This window comes from Lygodium microphyllum, chromosome 12, assembly GCF_053477565.2.
Source record: "Lygodium microphyllum isolate KBCC chromosome 12, Lygodium_microphyllum_v1.1.10, whole genome shotgun sequence".
Classification (NCBI taxonomy): Eukaryota; Viridiplantae; Streptophyta; class Polypodiopsida; order Schizaeales; family Lygodiaceae; genus Lygodium; species Lygodium microphyllum.
In genome coordinates this window covers 122,641,572-122,666,847 of record NC_141146.1, presented here as the reverse complement: position 1 = coordinate 122,666,847, position 25,276 = coordinate 122,641,572, and the positions used below count along the sequence as shown (strand labels likewise).

General features: G+C 40.8%; 1 protein-coding gene across 2 annotated transcripts in view; it reads left to right on the top strand.

The window, feature by feature from the left end:
- Positions 1-11,033: 11,033 nt before the first annotated feature.
- LOC148028216 (ARM repeat superfamily protein) overlaps positions 11,034-25,276 on the top strand; it is a 94,115-nt gene continuing 79,872 nt past the window's right edge. The window contains exon 1 of one of the 2 annotated variants that reach the window (XM_087689993.1): positions 11,034-11,478. In XM_087689993.1, the coding sequence (XP_087546119.1) occupies positions 11,380-11,478 (99 nt within the window). In that variant the 5' untranslated portion in view covers positions 11,034-11,379. The remainder of the gene's footprint in view (positions 11,479-25,276) is intronic. The other variant, XM_087689992.1, reaches the window with a different exon arrangement.

The following is a 25,276-nucleotide window of genomic DNA, read 5'->3' as shown; positions in this document are numbered from 1 at the left end:
GAGAGAGAGAGAGAGAGAGAATGTAGAAATAGGATAAGGCAAAACACCAATGAGATGGTACTACTCATGGTGGCAAAGAGTGGAATAGGTGGACTGTGTGGAACAAAAAAAGGGGGGATCAATGGCTCACTCTTTGCATGCACTCCATTTCTAGTAATTCCTAGTTGCTAAGGCAATGTTGTGGCTATTTAGAGAATGTGCAATAGCTCAAGAAGCTAAAGATGATGAGTGACATTTTTATCTCATACATCTTGTTCCACACTAGCCCATTGTCGACTGATCACCTAGTCAAATGTGTCCACAAATTCACCAAGTGGGGGTATCATGTTCACTCTTACCTTTGTCCAACTTCATCTCAATTGTATGCTTGCTTTAGTGAGCCATGCCCCACAAGAACACCCCTAGGTAGCCATGCCCCATGAATGCCAACATATCAATGGTGAATTACTAGGTGGCAAGCATAGAGGGTCAAGGTTAATGGCAAAAGACATGTATTGCTATAGACAACCATATAGAGAGGCAACATTCCATAGCAACTTTCTCATGAAATTTGAAAACACAAGAAGAACATTATTGCTTTGCTTCCTATACTCCAATGGTTACTTTCAAAGCTATGTCTCCTAATATAAGATCAGAAGCATCTTCATTCCCATTTGCCTCTCTTTTCTATTGTGACTTTTGTTCGTCAATGGTTATCTTGGATTAATCCAATCTAGGCTTTTGCCTCCTCATTTACATGGTGGTACTCTCTCTAGTAAGGAATTGTATTTGAGGATCTATTGACAACTATGTGTCCACCAAGGGTTCATTTTGATCCAAATTTATTTTATCATCAATATTCTACTTACCTTCCCTAATACTTCTTTTCAAATACAATTCATGGACAAGACAAACATGTATGACATGACAAACTTAGGTTCTCTCCCTTTCTAGTTGATGAACTAAGATAATGAAATGTTGGAATGAGTTTGCTAAGCTCTATTAAGCAAGAATAAGGGACATCGATGGCCCCTCTAACATTAGTAGACATGACTTTTCAAAAGAAAATGTGTTAACAAAATGCACAACATACTTGGGAAGACAGGAAACAACAAGGCAAAGCGATGGAAGGCATCCATGCCGAACCCTAGAGTTGGTATTTATATGAAGAAAGGGGCATGCCATGGCTATCATTCATGCACTCTGCTTTCTAGCCATGGGTGTGTTCTTGCAAAACTCGTTCCATGTAAACTTTTGATGCATTCTCATGCTTATAGTTATCCCCTTAACCTCCAACCAAGAAGCATAGTTCTACAACACTTTCTACATCTGCTCCATATGTATGTTGAAGATCCAACATATAGTTGATGAATGAGTCTTTCACAAATCAATATATCTCTTAATGAAAGCCATTTACCGCGTGTAGATATATGTTACTCTATTAATTGTTGAACATTAGAAGCTTTGTTTGGCTTGTAGCTTCTAATTTGGAACAAAGGAACACTACATTGATTGTTAAATTAATGTTTCTCTTGCCAATAAATTGTTTTGCATTTCAACAGTAAAAATATATTCCAAAATAATATGAACAAAAGAGTTTGCCTTAAAATTGTTTTTCCATATCAATAGTTCAAAGTTACATTTGTAGGTGACACCAATCAGCTAAGGAGAAAACCTCCATTGTTAATAAAAGATGTGGGTAAGAACCTTGTGAGACATAAAATTATTAGTGGGACTTTTGAACCTTGATTGCACCTTTAAAATGCCTTGCCTACTTTTTCTTATAATCATGTGAGTGCTAAGCCCATTATCCCATCCATAGTCCTCATCATCACCCTTTCATTGAGTGCAATCACTTTTGTAAATCCAATATGGTTTCTAGAAAATGATTTTTTAGCATGGTAATTTATAACTAATTATGCTAGAAATGAGTCAAATCAATAAACGTGAATAGCAACATGCCTTTTGTAATTATCACATTGAGATCATATTGAGATGGTTGCATGTGCAATACCTTAAGACAACAATTCTACTACTAAAAATTTGCCACATGAGAACACATTACTACATGGTAAAGTGCCTTGCTAGCTTATAAATTGTTGCCACTTGATTCTAGTCGCCCACCAATATACACACACTTATTGAATCATAAGCCATGTAACCATGCTATTCTTATGACAGCATGAAACCTCCCTATCATCATTATTTAACCTTGTTCTTACCCTTCAATATACTAATCATTGTGCATTTTTCACTATATTGTCATAACTCTCTAGCCTTGTTGTTACCCCTCACCATACTGATCATGGTGCATTTTCCAATATATGTTGTGATTTGGCAATCTTCTACTCATATGACTTAAGCCTACTTCAAGCACCCTCCCTCTTATAAGTATACCAAATTGTGTTGCATGTGTATATGATGAAATGATACTAAAATTTTTAGTAATTTAGTTGCCTTATTGTCATGATGATGAAGCTTCCTATTTTCCCTCTAACCTAAGCAAGGTACTATATGCATGAGCTATTGCTACGCCATGGGGTCTCCTCAAGAGCAAGAGGCATGTATGAATATTATGGAAATGATGCAATGAGCCCCCTTGATTCCTACAACTCTAAGAACCAAGAGGCTTCTAACTAATACTTAATGTTTATTTCTTGCCCTTTCTGGACTCTTGCTATCATTGTAAGGCTAGTGATCATTTTGTTTGGTTTTGTCCAAACAAGACAACAATGGATACCTTGACACACTAGAGGAGAAGATGAATGCTAAAGGAGCCAAACCTTATGGAAGGCTCTCAATTGTTCACAAGTTTTAAGGCAAATGCAATCCAAACAAATGGCCCAAACTAAGATTCAGAGAAGTAAAGTCTCGCCTATCATAAAATTGGCATGAGATCAAGCTAAAAATTTGAGCTCGTTTCTATAGCATATTGGGGTTCCAATTTCCAATTAGCAAACAAGGTCCCAAAAGAAACATCAACTTGCATAGGAATAGAAAATATTAGGGGAAAGAAGAATTCAAATTTTATTTGATGCATCCTCTTGATCAGGGTCCATCCTATAGCCCCACTTTTTTCCCCCAAAATTATTGAAAATATCCAAATCTTATCTTCCTTTTGTGCGAGCAATCCCAAAAACAATAGCATTGGAAACTACAAAATGGTACAATATTCATGATGATTGATAATGCTAATGGAAATTGCATACTAGGATTATAATGGTGGAACACCAAACTCTTCTACCATAAGTAACAAAAATTCTACATGTTTGTAGCACTATAACACAACTTTGCAAGCTATATAGAACACTTCACTTATTAATGCCTTAGTTCTTGAGCAAATTTTCTCATGTACATGCTCCTTTGACATATCTAGATACTCTGCAGTAGATCAAAGAGATGCCAAGTTCTCAGTTTCAATCTTAATTGCAATAACATTAATACACATGGGCCAAGTGATGGTATTGGTTTCCATCTATTATGCTCTACTCCTACAACTCCTTCCTCCTCCTCTTCTTTTTCCAATGTCATTGTTAGCACACCCTTCCATCACCATCCCTCCCCGCATCATCCTTGAAATCACATGCAGAAATATATAATCAAACTCTTTGATCATATCTCCACCCTAGAGCTCATTGAGAAGCTAAGATTTTGATCACCATGGAGATAAAAGAAATAGGTTTGCAAAAACCATCTAATATGCTAGAGATAAGCGCCTCTTTTAAATTATGGAGAAAGAGAAGGGACCACATGATAAAGAAGAATTGACTTTTAAAAACCACCTTGTACTTGCAATCACTTGGTCCATTTAGCAGTCCTAATGACAATCATTGACCCACCATTGGTCCTTTCAAAGAACATACATTAAGTGAATAGCAAGCAAGCCCAACCCACGATATAATCCGTAGTGTATATGAAGCCACATTGGTCTAGCAAACAATAAATGCTTTTCACCTTCTCCTCCTCATTGGATCAAACAACTTCCTTTTGACTTGAGTGACCTTGGGTCACAATGATGAGAGAGAGAGAGAGAGAGAGAGAGAGAGAGAGAGAGAGAGAGAGAGAGAGAGAGAGCTGCATGTGCTATGTGCTTCTAGTAAAATGAGACCGAAGGGGGGGATGAGGCAAGGTACATGTATTGTTGTGCTTCCAACAAAATGGGACCCAAAAGTGGACATTGCTTAAAGCCTCTACTAGGGCCTTGAATGTGAGTACAGTTTGACCATTGTTAGAGATGTAGTAGACTATCTTTTCCATAGGGTAATCCATGGCCAGAAGGACAAAATGATGTTGGCACAATATGACCAAACCTTCCAATGACCTACCACCATTGATCTTACTTTAGCCCACATAGACAATCACAAGCACCATATAATGTCTTTCCTTTCTATTTTTACATTGTGGCGATAAGACTTGTGCCTTGACAGTCTAAAACACAAAAATATTGAGCTCAATTTAGTTCTCTGAATGAGAAATGTAGCATTGAGATGTTTTCAAGGACACTTGGAAGTTGTTGAGATCTAGTTATGACTGCATCCTACTCATTACATCGTGATGTGAATAAAATGTAGTATTGAGATGTTTTCAAGGACACTTGGAAGTTTAGGATCTAGTCATCAGTGTATCCCACTCATTACATCATGATGTGAATAAAACGTTGAGTGCTAGAACAAGTCCATATTTTCCTAGCTCAATATCCACCATGACCTCTTTTTTTGTGGTGGAATATCTTAATCTCCTTTTAGGGAATCAATATGTCACACCTTCCTTGGCCTTAAGCAAACCATCTTATTTCCATACAAATACAAAGAGTCCTACACTAGCAACAACAAATGTGAAAATGTTGTACTTAGAAGTTGTGAGAATACCAACCCTTTGATATCAATAGCTTAATGAATACCCTCATGCAAAAATATGGGGCTTACATAAGTGAAGAAAGCGACGATCCACTTCAAAGTTTGTGTTCCAAGTAGGGTTGCCAATGGCAAGGTCAATCTAAAATTCTTCATTTCAAGTGGAGTAGAGAAACTATTGAGTATCAATTAATGACAAGAATATCAAAAGAAAGTTGCAAATGGTGGTGAAGCTGAATCCTCTTGGTGGTAATTATGGCAAAGATCTAAATATACCCCTTTTTAAATAGAGCTATTGCTATAACAACTCTCATTAATTTCCAATTACAATTGTAGAGTAGGAAAATTATTCCCAAGTAGCATTCTTTCTCAAATAATCTATCCCTAATTGCATATCCTTTTTCCACTTATGACTATCATCCCTTAACATAGCATCCTCATAACATGAAGGCTCTCCAGAATCTATTGTTATGAGGGTGACAAGAACTTGACAAGGACAAGGATTGTTGCCTCATAACCTATAGGGGAATAACTTGAAGAAGAAGAAGAACTTATTTCTTTATTACAAAAGGATGAAGTACAACAATGTATTTTTTTATACAAGACAAGATCTCAATAAAAGACTAGATCAAAGACAAGATAAGACAAGAATTAGAGATACGTGGCTTGAACTAGAACTAGAGAAGACTTACCTTGCAAGAGCCTCACAACTGATGTTGGCAAGACTAAAGGGCTTGTAGCCCAAGACCCCTATTTATACTAGAGTTGAGGAGGTTAAGGCAAATGTTCTAGATGATGATATCATTGATGACATAAACAATGATATAAGGAAGATTGATATAAGCATTGATATAAGTATTATTCTAGAACCTCCTAAAGTATCTTCTAAAACCTCTTAGAATATTCTAGAACTTTCTTGAATCTTTCAAAAATTTCTAAAAGATACTAGGTTTCTTACTGTCCATGACATTACCCTCTCCTTTAGTGATGATTTCCATGAGGGGAAATGGGGTTTCTTGGTAAGGCTCTTGGCTTCAATGGATGTTGTTGATGAAACTCCTTTACTTTGGCAGGTGGTTGGTGAAGATGAGAGGCTAGTTACCATGTTCACTCACTAGAATCATAGTCCTCCAATGAACAAGGCATTCAAGCCTTCTGCAAGAGATTTTGAAATCAAGGATATCCCCAATCTCATACTTTGGATGACCTTCGATTTTAACATGTAGTGATGGCTGTTAGTTCCTCCCCCTTATTGAGGGCATATGGCAAGCCTCCAAGACTAAGACATGGAACATTCGGTGAATTCTCATGGATTGTGATAACTCACGAGGATAAGTGAATGGATTCACTTGGCTAATGATCTTGAATGGCCCAAATATTTGATAATCTAGCTTGTGGGAAGGACAAGAAGAACATTAATCTTGTTGTAAAAGCCGAACTCAATCTCTAGTCTTGTAAGTTGGATATTGCATCTATTGTGTCGATTGGGATTGTGTTTATATCTTTCATGGGCTTGTTGAATATGTGACTTTAACTCCTTATGGATCTTTGACAAGTATTCACTTAGATTCACAGTAGTTGGATCCTTAACTGGGTGATTGATATAAATGTCCGTTGTAGAGTATTTTTCATAGTTAGCAAAGAATGGAGTCTGCCTAGTAGGTATGATTAGCCTTATTGTATAGCCAAATTTAGCCAAGGGAAGTAGATCCACCTAATTATCTTGACCATAATTGATTGTATATCATAGATATTATTCATACATTCTTTGACTAATTTCCACACTTGAAGCCACCAATGGTATCATGAGATGAGCTCTATTGTTTTATTGACCCCAAAATGGTATTAGGAGATGAGCTCTATTGTTTTATTGACCCCAAAATGTTCAGCATTGAGAAGGTTATGCCTTGTTTGAACTATAAGTAACCGAAGTGATCAGGGTGGCATATATAGTAGTCCTTGACAATGGAGCATGCTTTCAACTTTTTGAAAGCCTTCAACACTTGTACACCCTTCTTGAACTTTTTGCTTGATATTCTAGGCAAACTGATCCTTGGAACCTTGTAGAAGGATGCTCAGATCTTCTACATCTTTGCTCATTATTGTGCAAAGTTGGAATTGTCCTAGTTTTAAGACAATAGAATCCTATTTGTCACGAACTGCATCTCCTTTTTTAGATGCAAGATATGAGTGTCGAGAAAATGCATATGGTTTCTCTTCTTTGTTGCCAAGTTGATATGTTATGGCAAAATCAAATCTAGAAAGGAATGTACTCCAACTTACTTGTCATTGATTCAAGACTCGAGAACTCATGAAGTACTCTAGACACTAGGATCATTGTCTGTATTCAAAAACATGGATGAATTCATCTCATGTAAAAGTTTTCATAGGCCCAAATGCATGCATGTAAAAAGGATACTTTGTTGACAATGATAAAGGATGTTAGGAGAAGGGGTTTCTATAACCCAATTGAATTGACAAATGCATCATGAAGATATCAAAGAAGAAACATTGTAAATCTAGCCTTAAGCTACCACTATTAGGTTGCATGCGAGAATGTGATATCAATGCTATTCACCTCACTACATGTGAAAATTAGAAGTGCAATATAATTGCCTTATGAAACCAAGATTGAGGGTGAAGTCAATGAAGCGGTTGGCCTATGCAAGTATGGACCATGAAATGTGCTTTCTTAGTCAAATGTTGTAGGTGCTTCCTTTTTTGCTCAATTGTTGCTATTATATTGCATTGACATTGATGCCACATGATAATAGAACAATATTGATAAGACAATGTCCCTCAAGCCTAGAGAAACCTTTGAAAGATTGAGATTTGAAGTTGTTTACAAATAACGTAGTTGAAACGATTGGACACACACACACACACACACACACACACACACACACACACACACACACACACACACACACACACACACACACACACACACAAATTAAGTTGGGCAAATTACTTTGGCTTTAGAAAACTTACTTTTCTTTATATGAGCATTCTCTCTACCTTAGAAAAATAAAAAATTTTAATATACTTTCTTGTTCACTCTATTTTTGAATTTTCATCGCTCTCACTCTCTCACTCTCACCCCCTCTCTTTTGATACTAAATTTCTCATAATTATTTCATCATACACACACACACACACACACACACACACACTCTCTCTCTCTCTCTCTCTCTCTCTCTCTCTCTCTCTCTCTCTCTCTCTCTCTCTCTCTCTCTCTCTCTCTCAACACTCTTCTTCCGCTATCCTAAGAAAAAAAGCAAAAATTGTTGCAAGGAACTATGTGATAATAAAAATTGGCTTTTTTCATCACACACATGCACATACCCCTCTTTTCTCTCTCTCCCTCTCTCTCTCTCTCTCTCTCTCTCTCTCTCTCTACTTCCATTGAAGTTTTGGGAGAAAATTCTAAAGTAGGCATGTAGCGTAGACATAGGTCAAGTGCTTATTATTGTAAAGATGCTAAAACATATTGTTTCTCTTATTGTCTACATATGAACAATGCGCATACAAAAAATAATATAGTCAAATGATGGACACATGCATGCCATCTGTTGCAAATGCACGTGAATGTGCATGCATACACATGCATGCATGCACCCATGCACATGTACACGCATGTGTGCACACACACATGCACACACATGGCTTTATATATCTCTATAATGAGAGAGAGAGAGAGAGAGAGAGAGAGAGAGAGAGAGAGAGAGAGAGAGAGAGAGAGAGAGAGAGAGAGAGAGAGAGAGAGAGAGAGAGAGAGAGAGAGAGAGAGAGAGAGAGAGAGAGAGAGAGAGAGAGAGAGAGAGAGAGAGAGAGAGAGGAGGAGTAGGAGGAGGAGGAGGAGGATGTGGTGGTGGTGGTTTGGAAGCTACAAAAGATTTAGTTTAAAATTTGAAATATGCATGTTAATCAATTTACAATTCCCTCCAAAAGATTAAGTTAAAGGTTTATATTTTTGCCATCAAAACCAAATTTTGTGAACATTGTAGTTACCTTTGTTTATTCATTGGTATATTATTTGGTTATTGTCTTTTATCTCTCAGTCATTGCAAAGTTCACCTCCTATTCCATTGGTATGTAGATGGCATATTAGTCTTCCTTATTTCATTTTCTTGCGTGTCATGCATAGAGTTAGAGTGTTTAGTCTCTAAAAATGACATTTAACCAAATGACCAATAGAGGGTAGTGATGCTTTCAAAGCTAGTGCTCTATCACTCTTAATCCCTTTCTTTTTTGCAATTTGATTCACTTATTCTAAAAGCATAAGGATTAGGTTTACATTGGCCATTCATCTCTCAAGCTTATCTATCCGATGGACATGGCAAAATATGCCACAGACGGTCATTTCTCTCTATTTTACTAGACTTGACATTAACAGTTCAATTTCTTGGAAAGTAGTGTCATTGAACATATCTTGTAGCCCTATCCCTTATTATAGCAAAAGTAAATTACTTGACCCGCAACTTGACATTCCAAAGTGGCTTATTGTGCTCAACTACATCTAGGTTGGTGCATGACAACTCAAACTTCCAACACCACAAAGAGACTTTTTAAAAAGTGCAACAATTTCCATTCTATATTTGTGATTGGGATTTGACCCATTCTTGGCTCCTTGAAATGGTAAAGGCATCATAGAGCCATTCATATGTAGGTTTTCCATTACTCACCATATTGTTGTTAGTTTGTTAGTAATACCAAAGAGACTTACAAGCCCCATGTTACATGGTCCTTCTTGATTTACACTTTACACCTCATACAAACTTAATACTTTAAGATTTTCATAATTTAAAAGGTATACACATAACATTAGATTCATGACTTAGGGGTATTTCATGTGGAGTCCTCTCCTAGAAATTTTTCATATTTTGGCTTTGTGAAAGGCGCCTCTATTTACACTTTGAAGTGCTCGCTATTTCTCTAGAACAATGTTGAGATATGCCAATGGTTTAAGCTCTGGGATAATGTGGCACTTGAAAGTGATGTGAGCCCCAAATGTACATTTTTTGATTATTTTAAAAGGAAAAGATTGCTTGTCCTTTAGTGATTTGGGCACACAAACTCCATTTCGATTTTGCCTTTCCACAGATGTCCACACCCTACCAATTATGGTATGAATGTGAGTTTTGCACTTAGTGTCACTCACCTTTCATTTTGTCTAATGGGCTGACAAAATAATATTGTGTAACAACCTTAAGAACTTTGTTATCATAAGCCACATGCCAAAGGGGTCCATAAGGTGACTCCCCCAAAACCAAAACACACTCATTCCAATTTAGTGATAGTCTTACATAAAAGAATGATATAAATTCTTATATATTATATATATGTTTAATGTGAGTCAAATATAAGTTGAGCAATGTAATTTACTCTCATATTTTGGATTTTGGTAAACCTTAAAATGTTGGATCCTTAAGTGTTACTCTATGGCCTTCTCACTGTCATTCATATGGGAACCTTATATTTATAACTAGGTCTGCTTGATAAAAATATTAAAACACCCTCAAAATTTAAAATTGAATGCCATATGATGTAATTAAACATTACTATACAAAAAGATATTCTATTGGCCCCTTTATCCTAGACACCTCTGCTTATTGTCTTTCAAATAAGATTGAAAACTTTGAATATGATACAAAATGTACTCTGTCAATTGCTAAACTACTAACATATGGGCATCAAGCTAAACAAAATCTACTTTGTCATTATTAGTATGCTATTGAGATATGGGCATCAAGCCTAACCGAGATTTTGGTGGGACTCTCTCTAGAGTCTGATGTAGCGCTTTTTTTCTTATACACAAGAAGTTTTTGACAGTTCCCCATATGGGAAAAGGGGTTATTTTCTTTGGTTTTTCCCTTTTGTGTTCACGAGCTTCTACTCATGATGCACTACTTACCTCACTAGGTGCAATCGGAGTGTAGGGGCTACCAATGGTGGGTGCTAGGGATGCGGTAGCTCATGATGTCCTTGGCCCCAAGCATACTTAGCTAGGTGTAGGGTCCCTCCCTTGTAGAAGCTCATGATGTCGTCGTAATTCACAATACGGGCGTCGGGAATTACGGTGGTAATCTATCTGAGACTTATTTTGTTCCGAATTACTTATGAAAAGTTGTATCATTTATAGTACTTACTGAGCACATGTCTGGACCTACGTGGGTGGTGCCACGCGAGAGAGAAAGAGAGAGACAGAGTGTGTGCGCGAGTGAGAGAGAGTGCTGATCCTCTAGCGTGGAAAAGGCAATGATCTTTTTTGACTCTCAGTGACGGTTGGGACCGAGACAACAGTAGTGACTGTGACAGGGGACCCAAGCATCAGGCCCAAGGTGTCAGATCATCGGAGGATGCAGCTGTTCCGCCATAACCCACACAGGGAGGAACATTCGGGCAGCGGCGATCTGGTCGGCCCGGGAAGTCCTGAGATGCGGGTCTTCAGAGAGGCAGAAGAGCTATCCATAGAAAACCTTCCAGTTTGCTAGTGTCCCCAATACCGCTACACAGATCAAGAGCTGATCCAGGAACTGTAAACCGAATGGCGCGCCAGGTCAGCCCTGCGAAGCCCATCGTGGATGCGCTGCTGCAGCGCTTCCTCCCTCTTGCGCGCCGCAGGATCGATACAGCCCAAGCCCAGGTCCTGCGTCATCTTTGATCGTACAAGTATCTTTTTGGTTTGTTTTCATCACAGGTCCAAATTCATCACGAGATTCAATCGCAGGGCTTATTGCCAATTACAGATAAATCGTAATTCAGTGGATCTCAGACCCGGTATTGCAAGAATTAAATTTGCTTTGGGAAATGGTCATTAAATTTGCTTTGAGATATGTCTGTTAAAACGGCTGCAAGCTCATTCGGTCTCTCTCTTTCATCTCATGAAGCAGCTACTTATAGTTGTGAGAGAGGGTAGATTTTGATAAGGTAGCGTCGATAGATAGAAGAAACTCTCAAAAACTGTGGAAAGAAGGTAGCTTTTTTTGCAGTTTAAAGTGCTGTACTAATCTAATTGCAAATTGGGCCACCTTTGTTCAAGCTTGGTGCAAGGAATTGGTTGTTGTAGATCTCTTTGTCAAGACAAATACAAGTCTGCTTAGCCCATGGCACTACCACAGGGGTGTGTGGGGCCAATGACTATCCAACAACTCAATTGAATGTTGAAGGTGTGATGCCAACTGAACAAATCATCAAATGATTCTTGAGCAACAAACTATGTCAATGTGCCAATGTTAGCCATTCCTAATGTGAATGAAGGAGGACCAAACTTGTTGATACATCAAACAATTCCATTGAAGGTCATCTCAATGTATAACATACACATCTCAACGGGTGTGTAAACGGAAGTAGAATGCATGGACAGCAGGATCGTTGGTTGCCAGATAATTAGTCAGCCAAATAAGGTCAGACTCCAGAGTCTTCCTCAAATGTGTGTGACTCGTATTATGGGACATAGACGCTTATTGGAGCCTAAGAATGGAACACTAAGCCACTTTGATAGAAAGATAAGAGCTAAAGTTAAGAAGAATATACATAGAGAGAATGACATTCTGAAACTTATGTTCAAATTTATCATGGTTAACCTCATCTCCACTTGCTTTTTTCTTCCATTCACTCTCTTTCTTATCGTCTCAATAACGCAGGTTTCAATCTGAATACATGGGTAGTAGCCTTATTAGGTAGCAGCAAACCATAGCAAAGGGAGCATCCAGGAGTGTTGTGTGTTGAGTAGCCGAGGTTTGACTTTAAGCAGCTTTAAAATATTTTAGAGACTTTGATATGGACTTACATAATCTTGGAATGATATATGTGTTGAGGCCCAAGAAATCAAGAGATGGTTGCATAGCTCCATCACTTGTTACCCTACCTTCACCTCCTTTTCCATTTCCTTTCTTATCTTACAATCTCAATAACATAGGTTTCATATTTGATAATGTGGGTAGTAGCTCTATGTAAATCATAACAAGGGCTCACATCCAAGATTGTTGTGTGTTGAGAAGTTGAGGTTTGACTTTAAGGAGCTTTTGAGTTTTTTCACGGATGGTTGTCGAGCTCAAACCAAGAACTTGACTAGTTGCAAGTTACTGCTGCAATAGAAAGTGTTAGGGCCATTAATAGTATTGGTTAATTGTCAAATTAGCTTAAGCGTGCAATTATCTCCTAAGATGGAAAGTGCCTTGTTTTTCACATGTATTGAAGGAATGACTTGGAGAAGGCGATGAGATTGCACCAATGCAAGGAAATTCCAACTCTTAGATCTCTTGCACTAGAAGTTGAGTTGGTTCTTGATCATAGGATTGGATGATCATACCATGCAACCTATCAATTGGACATGTTTCTTAAGGAGTAACCTTAAGAGTTTAAAGGGTTAGCTGGTTGGCTTTATGGTTTAGAGCACCAATAATTGTCAAGGGAGGAAGTGTTCTCTTTCTACATCGTAAGGTTAGGCGCCCAATTAGTGGTAGACATTAAATTGAGGATTGAGGTTAATAATGTTGGGTCTATTAGGACTTTAGAATGCACAAGAAGAGAAGTAGAAGAATATGAGACAATTGCAAACTCATGATTCAAGATGATCATCAATTGACAAAGGAATGCATACCAAAAGCATGAGCTGTTTAATATGTACACAAGGCTTGATACACATGACTTGCACGCCTAGGCTCTCTCTCCAAGTTAAGTCATATGAATGAGCAAGAGAAGCTATAAATAGCTCACCAAAAGGAGCAGGTTGGACAGCCATTAAGCCATGATATGTGTTGAAATACAAAGGTTGTTCTGTACTAAATACAAATCACAAAAGCTCTATACACCTTATGACATGTATATTTCTAACACCCTAAATCCACCTTGAATCACCTAAGAAAATTGTCCAAATGTTCACCATGTCCCATACCATAATAGGCACCAAAAAATCCTCAATAGCATAGTGCACATGACCAGGAGGACAGATGCACCATGGATATCCTGGCATAGGGTGGGCAATGCTAGATGGGCCTCGGAAGGAGCACCTGATTGATGTCAATATGAGATCTTAGATCATACCCCAATTTTGATTATAGAAAGTATCCAACACCAGGACCCCTTAACGTGTCATGCATAGCCTTGTAGAAGATTTGTTGATCTTGTTCTGTAATCTGCAAGGAATAGGGTTTGCGTGGCAGCATTGAAATGTATGCATGCATGACTCAGTGATTCAAGTTGGTTGTTGATATAAATTCAGCTAGTGGACAACAAAATAGGTGAGATTTTGGATCTATAGGGGAGTTGATTTGGATGCAATAGTAGAGGGGCAATTTGAAGCTTGATTGTAGGCCATCTCATGGGCTACGCGTTGATGCTCTTTGATCCATGATCTAGTCTCCCTAGGCATTTAAATTGTCATTAAATGCAATTGTTGCTCCTAGTGTCCTAGCACTAAATGAAACTAGGGTTAGGGTTTATTTTAGGGTTTCCTATGATGTTTAAGTTGTTAGGGTTTCATATTTTATCATTTAAAGACACTTCGTGCCTCATTTTGTACCACTATGGCATTATTCAGTGCGATCGCCTAGAGCATTGTACTCTCTCTCTCTCTCTCACACACATTAATTCATTACTTCTTATTCGTAATCAAGTATTGTTGTGTATCGATGAATTCTTTCATCCTCGTTCATTTTCCATTAAATTAATTGCACAATCACTCCACGTCTGGGCCAATAGTGGTATAAGAGCGGCTTTTGTTCATCGCCCCCACCATTGCTCACGATCATTTTCTCCTAGTCATTGCCATTGAGTGCCATGCTGCTGCCCCAAGCCATTGCCAGTGTGTTGGGCTCTATTTTCTTCATCGATGACCACACAGTCTTGCCATACTCATCCTCCTCTAGCCTCTGATGGACGGTCCTGTCCAAGTTAGGCTCGTCAGATCTCCAGCTCCCTTGTTGCAGATTGCATTGACACACTGGCCTGTTCGTGACAAGAGCATTGGCTAACTGTCATCTTATAGTCAACTTGCAACACTCCCCTGCTGTGGTCTACCATGCTGCCTCACCACATTGGTCACAAATTTGCCCCCTATGCCCCAACCGGCACGCTTGCTGCTCGTCACACATCATCGCTACCTTGAACGCGCAAAAGTTGTCAAATGCTTGTCCCTCTCGTCAAACCTGCTGCCTTAAAGTTCACTTGCTTCATGCCAATCTGTCGATGTTGACTGGTGGCCTCACAGCCGACAAATGTTGATGTGTCACGTTACACGTCGTCAGCCACTGTTGCTCGGGTTGACTTGCATCCACCATACACCCGACAGCTTGACTTTAAAAAAGAAAATATATTAAACAAAAGCCCTTGTTTCTGCCATCTACCCCATCTAAGCACAAATCTCCTAGTCGAGCTTGAATTTGCACAGGAAGTTTGGGGCTTTTGATCAATTCCACCAAATTCTTCATTGAATCGAAGTAATTCAGCAAAGTCATCGACAAATTTGGGGATTTTCACCAAATTGGTCAAATTTTGCTCAAATTTCATAAAAAATTTGGAGCTTTTTGAGAATTTGGCATCCTTTATTGACATTGAGGCAGAATTCATCATTAGGTGCGACATTCGACATCTTTTAGGTAAAATTTTTAAACAGAAATGATCAAATTTCTCTTCGATTTCCTGATAAGATTTGGGGCTTTACGTCATTTGAGTCCAAATTCACTCCAGTTTCTTCAAAAAATTTGGGACTTTTCTTAAATTCATCAAAATTCATCAATATTGAGGCTCGATTCACCTTCTAGTGTGGAATTTGACAACATTTGGATAAAATTTTTATCCAATCTCTTCAATTTCACTTCATTTTTCTGGTAAAATTTGGGGCCTTTGCCCAATCCCCCCATTGAGGCACCCAAAATGTGGGGCTTTTGCCTCAATTCATCTTCTTGGCCCTTGATGTGCTCCAAAATCATATTATTTGGCTGCCTGTTCTTTCCTGACATTGAAGACAAATTTGATTGTTTTGGCATATTATTGGGCAAAATTTCAGTATACTCAGCTGCTGTCTACATGGTTGGAGCATTTCCAGCCATTAATCTCTGATTTCAGCACATTGCTGATTACCACCTTCATCGGGTAATATTTATTTTTGAAATTAATTATTTTCAACATATTCTTCTCTCTCAGCAAAAAAACAGCAAGAGAAATTATTATTCTTTATATTATTCGACTTCATTGAGGTGGGCAGCATATCTTCTATCAGTGATTTATTATTGTTCGGGCATGTGTTTTCTCTCTCTTTACTTGGAAAATATTATTTTATTGCTAATCATCACTCATGGCCAGCAATAATAATGATTTGTTGGGTGTGCTTGGCGCTGACAACAAGCTCGACGGCACCAATTACCCAATGTGGGCTTACATGATGCGACATGTTCTTGTCGCGAAGAATCTATGGCATATAGCCAATAGCATGGAGGTCTGTCCAACGTTGGCACCACCTCCCGCTTCCACAACGCGAGGTGGCTCTCATGATGTTGAATCATCCTCTTCTTCGGCAATGTCTCCCACTCAAGACCAAAATTGATGGGATGGCCATGACGCTCAAGCGTATGCCCTAATCGCTTTATCCGTGAAGAGAGTCACCATTCCACACATCTGATCATGCAAGACATCCAAGGAAGCATGGGATAAGCTTGCATCATTATATCAAGTGCGCAATGAAGCACACATTGCTTATCTACGTAAGCAATTGGAAGACGTTCGCATGGAAGTAGATAATATGAATGCCTATCTCACCAACATCATAGATCTTATTGAGCAATTATTAAATATTGATGAAGAAGTTCCTGATTACCAGCTTGGTTCTATTACTCTTAATGGTCTACCGGAGTCATATCAAGGTTTTGCTACCACCTTACGGTTGGAACTATGGGTCCCAAGTTACTTACAACTTCGACCAACTTGTGTCTCTTTTGTTATAGCAGGAGCAAAGCCGTCTCAACCACAATGCTACCATGGCAACCGAACATGCCTTCTCCACCCATCATTGTGGAAAAACCAAACCCAAGCTATAAAACAAGGTTGCTGGTCTCAGACTGGTCATCCTTCTCCCTCCACCCCTTCTACATCGAAGATACCCTTCCATGCTGGTCCATCCTCTTCCAATCCTTCCAAGGCTTGAGTCAACAAAGCTAAGAGGTGTAATTATTGCCGGAAAATAGGGTACGACATCACTGAATGTCTTAAGTGCATTGCATTAGAGAAGAAGAAAAAGGAGTCCGGTCTTGCTCTTACACACGAGATTGCGAACTATTCTCTATTTAAGGATTATACATTTTTCATTCAGTGTTAGTATAATCCATCTATTCATGATGCTTGTTTTCTCTATTACTGATGCGGCTTCTACTTGGTATTTCGAGAGTGGTGCATCTAAGCACATCACCTCTTGCCGAACATTGTTTTCATCTCTCTGATGTACCTAAGGGAGGTATAGTTGTGTGGTATATGATGATTAGATTTCTTCTTCCATTGTCTTGACACTGGACAGGCACCCTCACTAAAGGTCTCTATTGTCTTGATACTTATGATCAGTAACTTGCTGAAAATCCTATTGACAATGCCTCATTAACAAAGGAACCTTTTCATGATACACATTTATGGCATCAGAGGCTTGGTCACATAAACTATCGAGCATTAATGAAGCTCCAGTCATTAGAGGATATGGTCAAAGATCTTCCAAAAATTCACTTGCCATCTAATCACATTTGTGAAGGTTGTTTACTTGGTAAGATGCATCAATTCTCCTTTCCTAAGGATTCTCATGTTCATTCGCCATCTATTTTGCATCTCCTTCACAATGATGTTTGTGGTCTTATGGGACCAAATCTATTGGTGGATCTTTGTATTTTGTCACATTCACAGATGATAAATCCCAATTTACTTGGGTATATGGCTTGAAATTACTTGGGTATATGGTTTGAAATCTAAGGCTGAAGTTTTCTCTTGCTTCAAGACTTTTATTGCTATGGTGGAAAACCAAAGCGGTTTTCGCATTCGAACCCTTTGCATTGAGAGGGGGTGAATATCTTTCCAAATAGTTTTCACTTTATCTTGCATCTTGAGGAATTCATCATCAATGCACTGTTCCTTACTCCCCACTCCAAAATGGAGTAGCAGAGCGGAAGAATAGGTCACTCATGGAGATGGCAAGATGCATAGGAAAGAGTAAGAATTTACCTAATTCCTTTTGGTTTGATGCTATTCTCTGTTGTTGTTGCTTATGTTTTGAACAAGTGTCCCACAAGAGCTTTACGCACTATCACTCCTTATGAGGCATGGACTGTTAGAGAGTCATTTCCTGGACAGCAGAGTGCCGTGTCAGTAGTACGGATAGTGCAGGAGTCACATCAGCAGCCACATTAGCAGTTTGCGCAGGTGCCACGTGGCGGACAGTTTTTAATCATTATTTTATGCAATTGGCTTCATTTACTTCAGCTGACCTGGTGCTGGGCACTATTTTTCTTTGACTATTTATAGTCAGTTTGTGGCACACTTTCAAATATTCTGATTTGACATCTGATAGAGTTGGTCTGTTGAAATTGACAGTGTGCAGGCTGACGGAGATCGAGGTTCTCAAGGCGGAGACACACGCAGATATTTTCTTTGCACCCATGTATATTTCTGCACTCCTATGTAGCATACTACGGTGCAGATTTTCTGCGTTACACTCTCCTTTTCTCTCTCTTTCTTCTCTCTGTGTTCACTCTCTTTGCCTTTGTCGTATGCTTCCGCATCACTGCACTTTGACATGGTATCAGAGCGGTGAAATCGGACGGACTGATTGAAGAACCTACCTGAAGAGGAGATTTCAGCGTGACACAAGGTTGTGTTTTCAGCATTCAAGGGCGAGCGGGAGGACTGCGTATCGGAACAAGGCTGAAGCGAGTGTGGGCGTGCGGGAAAGGAGTCCAACTGGTGAATTTGCTGCAGGTTATTGCTGTTCAAAGGGGAGGAAGGCTGTGTTTTAGGCCTTCCACTGCAAATTTTACCTTTTCATTACCTGCGGCGGTTGAAGAAGGTTCGGGAAGCGGAGGAAACAGCCCTAAAACAGGTTGCGGTTACACAGTCAGAGGGGGCTGATTTTGCGTTTGTGCAGGCATTGCAGGTGAACATGTCTACAGAGACTGATTTGGAGTTCCAGGCGATCATGGACAGGAAGGTGCATGTCCTACCAGCTCTTCCATCAGATCAGAAGCTTGATGGTGACAATTACCGCATCTGGCAGGTGATGATGTTGGCCATTTTGGGGTCTTATGATTTGGCGAGCTTGTGATGGAGGAGATTAACTGGCCCTCGGTAAGAGATGAGTCCAAACTCTCTTCCAATGCTCGTGCGGAGTTGACCAAGGCCCAGTCTCATTGGGACAAACTGAATGCCAGGATTCGTTCTTTTCTTTTTTTGTCTTGCACTAGAGTCGTGATAGCTCACATCGAGCACTTGATGGTGGCTCGAGAGATATGGCTAGAGCTCGATCAGATGTATAATTGGATGACCTTGATGAAGAGGGTTTCTTTGGAGGTGCAGATGCGGATTGTGTCCGTGAATAAGTCTTCTTCGCTTCGGGAACACATCAACAAGCTTCGGCAAGTTCAGATGCATGTTTAAAATGCGGGAAAGTCTATTTCCTTCGAAGACATGGCGATCACTTTATTGTCCTAGTTGCCGCTACGATTTGGTATCTTTTATTCCGCTCTTATTGCATCAGGACTGGAGTTGACTCTTCGGTGGGAAGAGTTGGTTCCTATGGTCTTGGACCAAGAGGAACAGTTGAAGGGAAAGAATGCTTCCAAATCGGAGGCATTGGTTGGTTAGGCCTCTCAGAAGAAGGGGAAGGACCAAAAGAGGAAGGAGGACAATAAATCCAGGAAGGACAAGGAGAAGGAATCGACTTGCCATATTTGTGGTAAGACCAGTCATTGGAAGAAGGATTGCCTCGACAAAGACAAGGACACCAAGAAGGTCACGAAGGATTCTGGAGCGGTGGTTGCACCCTCATCAGCTGCTTTTCTACACTTAGTAGTCATTGAGGACTCTACACTGAAGACTTCTGATGCTGCGATGATAGCTCCCCAGGCTTGAGAGTGGATCGTGGATAGTGGTGCCTCACGGCACACGACTCTTTCTTCCGTTGGTATTGCCCATTTGCGACCTTCGCATGGGCAGATTCTCATTAGAGATAACTCTTCTATGTCTTGCTGCGCGGGGTGAGATGCAACTGATTCTAGATGGTCGTGGTGGTACCCACACTTCCGAGGTGTTGCATGTGCCAGGCTTGGGGTATCATTTACTTTCGGTCCATAAGATTTGTTCTCTTGGCCTCTTGGTGGAGTTTGACAGTGATATTGTTCGCGTCCTTGATCATGGATCGAGTTTGGAAGATGTTGCGAGGATCGTTTTTGTTCGAGGTTTGCCGGACATAGTAGTGAGCCGCCAGCCATGTGTCTCCTGCATTCGTGGGAAACTGCATTGGGATGCGATTCCCAACAAAGCTTTACGATGGTCTACTTCACCTATGGAGCTTGTATCTACGGATCTTTGTGGTGCGATGAGGACCAAGTTCCTGAAAGGGAGCTTGTACTTCATGTTGATCGTAGATGACTACAACAGGATGACATGGGCCTATTTCTTGACGTTGAAGTCAGAGGCTTTCTCCCACTTCAAGGATTGGCTTCTCTTTGAGGAGTATTGATTTGGCCGGCGACTGAAGACCTTGTGTTTAGACAAGGGTGGTGAATTTATGTCTAATGAGTTTGCTCGTTTTTGTGCAGATGGGCATTCACCAGGAGTTTACTAACACTAACACTCCTCAAGAGAATGGCATTTTGGAGTGGAAGAATAGAAGTGTGATCGAGATGGCGTGCACCATGATGAAGCATCGATAGACACCTCAGTTTCTGTGGGGCTGAGGCCGTGGCTATTGCAATTCACATCCTCAATCGATCTCCCACTTCGGTCGTTGACAGGATGACACCTTTTGAGGCTTACTTTGGGACTAAGCTTGATGTCTCGTATTTCAGGATCTTTGGGTGTGACGCCTATGTGCACATGCTGAAGACGGAGCATGACAAGTTTGAGGCGGCTTCTTGACGACAGATTTTTGTTGGCTACAGCTCCCAATCCCAAGGTTATTGTCTGTTTGATCCCGTCAAGCGGGATGTCTATACAAGCCAAGATGTGCAGTTCGTGGAAGTTTCGGTCACAGAGGGGGGTGAGGAGCACCCTGTCCTTGGAGATCCAGGGGAGAGTTGGGCTCCCGAGACAATTCCTTTGGAGCTAGAGTCTTTTGATGGAGATTTTTCTTCTGATTTAGAGTCTTTCCTTCCCCCGGCCACCTCAGTGGAGCTTCCGCCGGTGGATGTTCGGGAGTCTTCAGCAGATGGAGAGCGATGGGGAGAGGTCCGGCCTCCTCCTCGTTGGGCCCATAACACACTTTGAGATTCAAGGATCGAGGGGGTTCCTGAGGAGTGGGAACTGCAGGATGGACCGCAGAGGTCATGGAGGAATCATGCACATTCTATGGAGCTTGTTTGCTCTAACTATTGTTTGATGACCCGTGTTTTGTAGGATCGAGAGCCCACTTCAGTGAATGAGGCTTTGCAGTCTGACCATTGGCGGAAGGCTATGGAAGTCGAGTTGGAGGCTATTGAGAGGAATGGCACTTGGTCCCTTGTGCCTCGTCCCTCTCACAAGAAGGTGATTGGTGTCAAGTGGGTCTTCAAGACCAAGTATCTTAGCGATGGTTCTTTGGACAAGCACAAGGCTTGCCTTGTTGCTAAAGGTTTTGCTCAGCGCCCCGGGATTGACTTCCATGATACTTTTGCTCCCATTGCTCGTATGGCGACTATTCGAGCTGTTCTTGCCTTGGCTGGCCATAGGAGATGTCTTGTCTATCAGCTGGATGTGAAGTCGGCCTTTCTCAATGGTGACTTGCAGGAGGAGATCTATGTTGAGCAGCCTCCTGGCTTTGGATCCTCGGATGGGAAAGTTTCTAGGTTGACGAAGGCCTTGTATGGCCTTAAGCAGATTCCACGTGCATGGAACAAGGAGATCAACTTGTTTCTTCAGTTGAAGTTGGGATATTGATGCTCCAAGACCGATCTGCAGCTTTATGTGCACACTTCCGAGGCTGGTCGGTGTGTTGTTTGTGTTGTATGTTGATGATTTGATTTTGACAAGGGATCATGCATAGCAAGTGCAAGAGACCAAGACAACTTTACATCAAACGTTCGAGATGACGGATTTGGGGCTTCTTTATTTCTTCTTGGGTCACGAGATTTATCATCTCAGAGGGGGATTTTTATCTCTCAGCAGCGATACATTCAAGAGCTTTTGGTGACTTTTGAGATGGCGACTTGTCGGACCATTTCTACTTCTATGGATTTGAACTGGAAGGCCATTGTACACTCCGATTCTCCCTTGACGGATGCTTCCTGCTATTGTCAGTTGATTGGATCCTTGATTTGGCTCCTCAACACTTGTGTTGATCTTTGTTTTGTTGTGGGTCTTTTGGTGGGGTTCATGAGTGAACCCAAACATGTGCATTTGCAAGCTGCCCTGAGGATTCTTCGGTATTTGAGGGGGACCTCTGACTTAGGGATTTCTTATCCAGCAGGTATAGATGCTTCCGCTCTTGTTCTTGCCGGTTGGAGCAACTCGGATTGGGTTGGCAATGTGGACCAACGGAGGTATACTATAGACTATTGTTTTACCTTGGGTACATGTGTTATCTCATGGAGTAGCAAGAAGCAGCCCATGGTAGCCCTTTCTTCTACAGAGGTGGAGTATCAGGTTGCGTCTTCCACCACGTGAGGTTGTGTGGCTTCGGAGATTGTTGGAGGAGCTTGGCTGCCCTCAGACTTGTCCTACTCTTCTGCGGTGCAGGGTTGCATTGCCTTGGTACGGAATCTTGTATTCCATGCCCGGACGAAGCACATTGAGATCCAGTATCACTTCATTCGGGAGAAGCTTCTGGATGGGACCATTGATGTGGATTACTACAAGACGGAGGATAATTTTGCTGATTTGTTCATGAAGGCGCTTCCCCAGGCTCTTCTTTGGCGACATGCCAGATCCCTCAATCTTTTGACCTGTTGAGGATCTGAGAGGGGGTGTTAGAGAGTTATTTCTTGGATAGCAGAGGACCACGTCAGCAGTACGGACAGCGCAGGAGCGACATCAGCAGTCAGCACAGGTGCCACATGGCAGCCTGCAGTCAGACAGTTTTTTATCATTATTTTATGCAGTCGGCTGCATTTACTGCAGCCGACCTGGTGCTGCACTATTTTTTCCTGGCTATTTATAGTCAGTTTGTGGCACACTTTCAGATATTCTGATCAGACATATGATAGAGTTGGTCTGCTGAGACTAACAGTGCGTAGGCTGACGGAGATCGAGGTTCTCAAGGCGGAGACTCATGCAGATATTTTCTCTGCACCCATGTATATTTCTGCACTCCTATACAGAATACTACGCTGCAGATTTTCTGCGTTACACTGTCTCCTTTTCTCTCTCTCTCTCTCCTCTTTGTGTTCTCCCTCTCTCAGTCTTTGTCCTATGCTTCCGCATCGCTGCACTCTGACATGGACTGGATCCAAGCCTTCTCTCTCTCACATGAGGACTTTCGGATCATTGGTGTATGCTCATGTGCCTTCTCAAAAATGGCATAAGCTAGATGACAAGGCTGTTCATTGCATATTTAATGGATATAATCCTGAAAGTAAAGGGTACCATCTTTATCAACCCTCTACAAGCAAGGTTATTGTTAGACGAGATGCTATCTTTACTAAAAATGTTTCTCACCTCTTGTTGGATTGTAAAAAACAGCCTACTATTGATACTTCAGACATCTTTGACAGCTTACTACCGCCGCTTTTCCATAATGGTTCCATGGCTGATCCTTCTTCTCAGCCTTCATTTCCACCATCTACAGATACATTATAGCAGTCTATTCAGCCTGAATTACAGCCACAACAGCATCATGATACCTTGTTTGAAGAGCAACCTCCTATTCTAGATCAATTGGAGCATACCAAGGAGCGTACAAGGGCTGAAATTCAGCAGCCTAAAAGAGTCCCTCACTGGCTGTTGGACACTCTTCGGGACAGCAAACCACCTCTTCCTTTGGTTGCCCCCACATGAGCCTCTGCTCGCAAGGATCAAGGTAGTCTTCTTGCATGTGCATTGGTGGCTATAGCATGCAATGAAGAACCTCTATGTTATAAAGATGCTTTCTCAGATGATCATTGGGTGGAAGCAATGAAGGCAGAGATTGATTCCATCCATCAGAATGACACTTGGGAGCTATGTGACTTGCCTCACGGCAAGTGTGCCATTGGTACCAAATGGGTTGTGTGCCATTGGTACCAAATGGGTTGACAAAATTAAAAGAAAGTTAGATGGTTCTATTGGTAGGTACAAAGCCTGCCTTGTTGCCAAGGGCTGTGCCCAACAACAAGGAATTGACTTTGAGGAGACTTTTGCCCTTACCTCTCACGTTACTATCATCAGGAGTATTATTGCTCTTGCTGCCCACTTTCATTGGGAGGGCCATCAGCTAGACATCAAGACGACATTTCTCCATGGATATCTCACTGAAGAGCTATATGTTTCTCAATCTCCAAGATTTGCACTTAATGGCCTCGAGCACAAAGTCTATCGTCTCAAAAAGGCTTTGTATGTTTTGAAGCTAGCTCTACGGCTTTGGTACACCCGCATATGTTCTCATCTATTGCATCTTGGATTTTAGAATAGCCCTATCGAGGCTACTCTTTACTTTTGACATTAGGGATGTGATTTTATTATTCTTGTGCTTTATGTTGATGACATGCTTGTCATTGGGACCAATGCTGGTCAAATTGCAGCATTTAAGGCTGATTTACAACAAACATTTGCCACAATAGATATTGGTCTACTTCACTACTATTTGGGTATCCAATTTGCCACCATTGAGGGGGGCATCATTATGACAAAATTCGAGTATATTGGACAGCTTCTTCAGCGTTTTCAGTTTGAGGATTATAAGCCCGTGTCTATTCCCTTGGAGCCTGGTTTTAGATTCACTTTTGATGATGGTAGTGGATCCTTTGATACTACTTTATATCAGTAGGTTGTTGGATGCTTGATTTATCTATGTCACACCAGGCCCGATCTTTAGTTTGCGGTGTTCCAGTTGAGTAGATATACGCACAGCCCTTCAGTACTTCATTGGTAGGTAGTGAAGTGTGTCTTTCGGTATCGTAAAGGCACCTAGAATCTTGGCCTTTTCTACAAGGCTGATTCTTCACTCTCTTTGCATGGATATTCGGATAGTGATTGGGCTGGATGTTGAGATTCTTGTGTCTCTTATAGTGGCAACTACTTTCTCTTGGGTATATCTCTTGTTTCTTGGTTCAACAAGAAACAAATTATGGTTGAACTTCCAG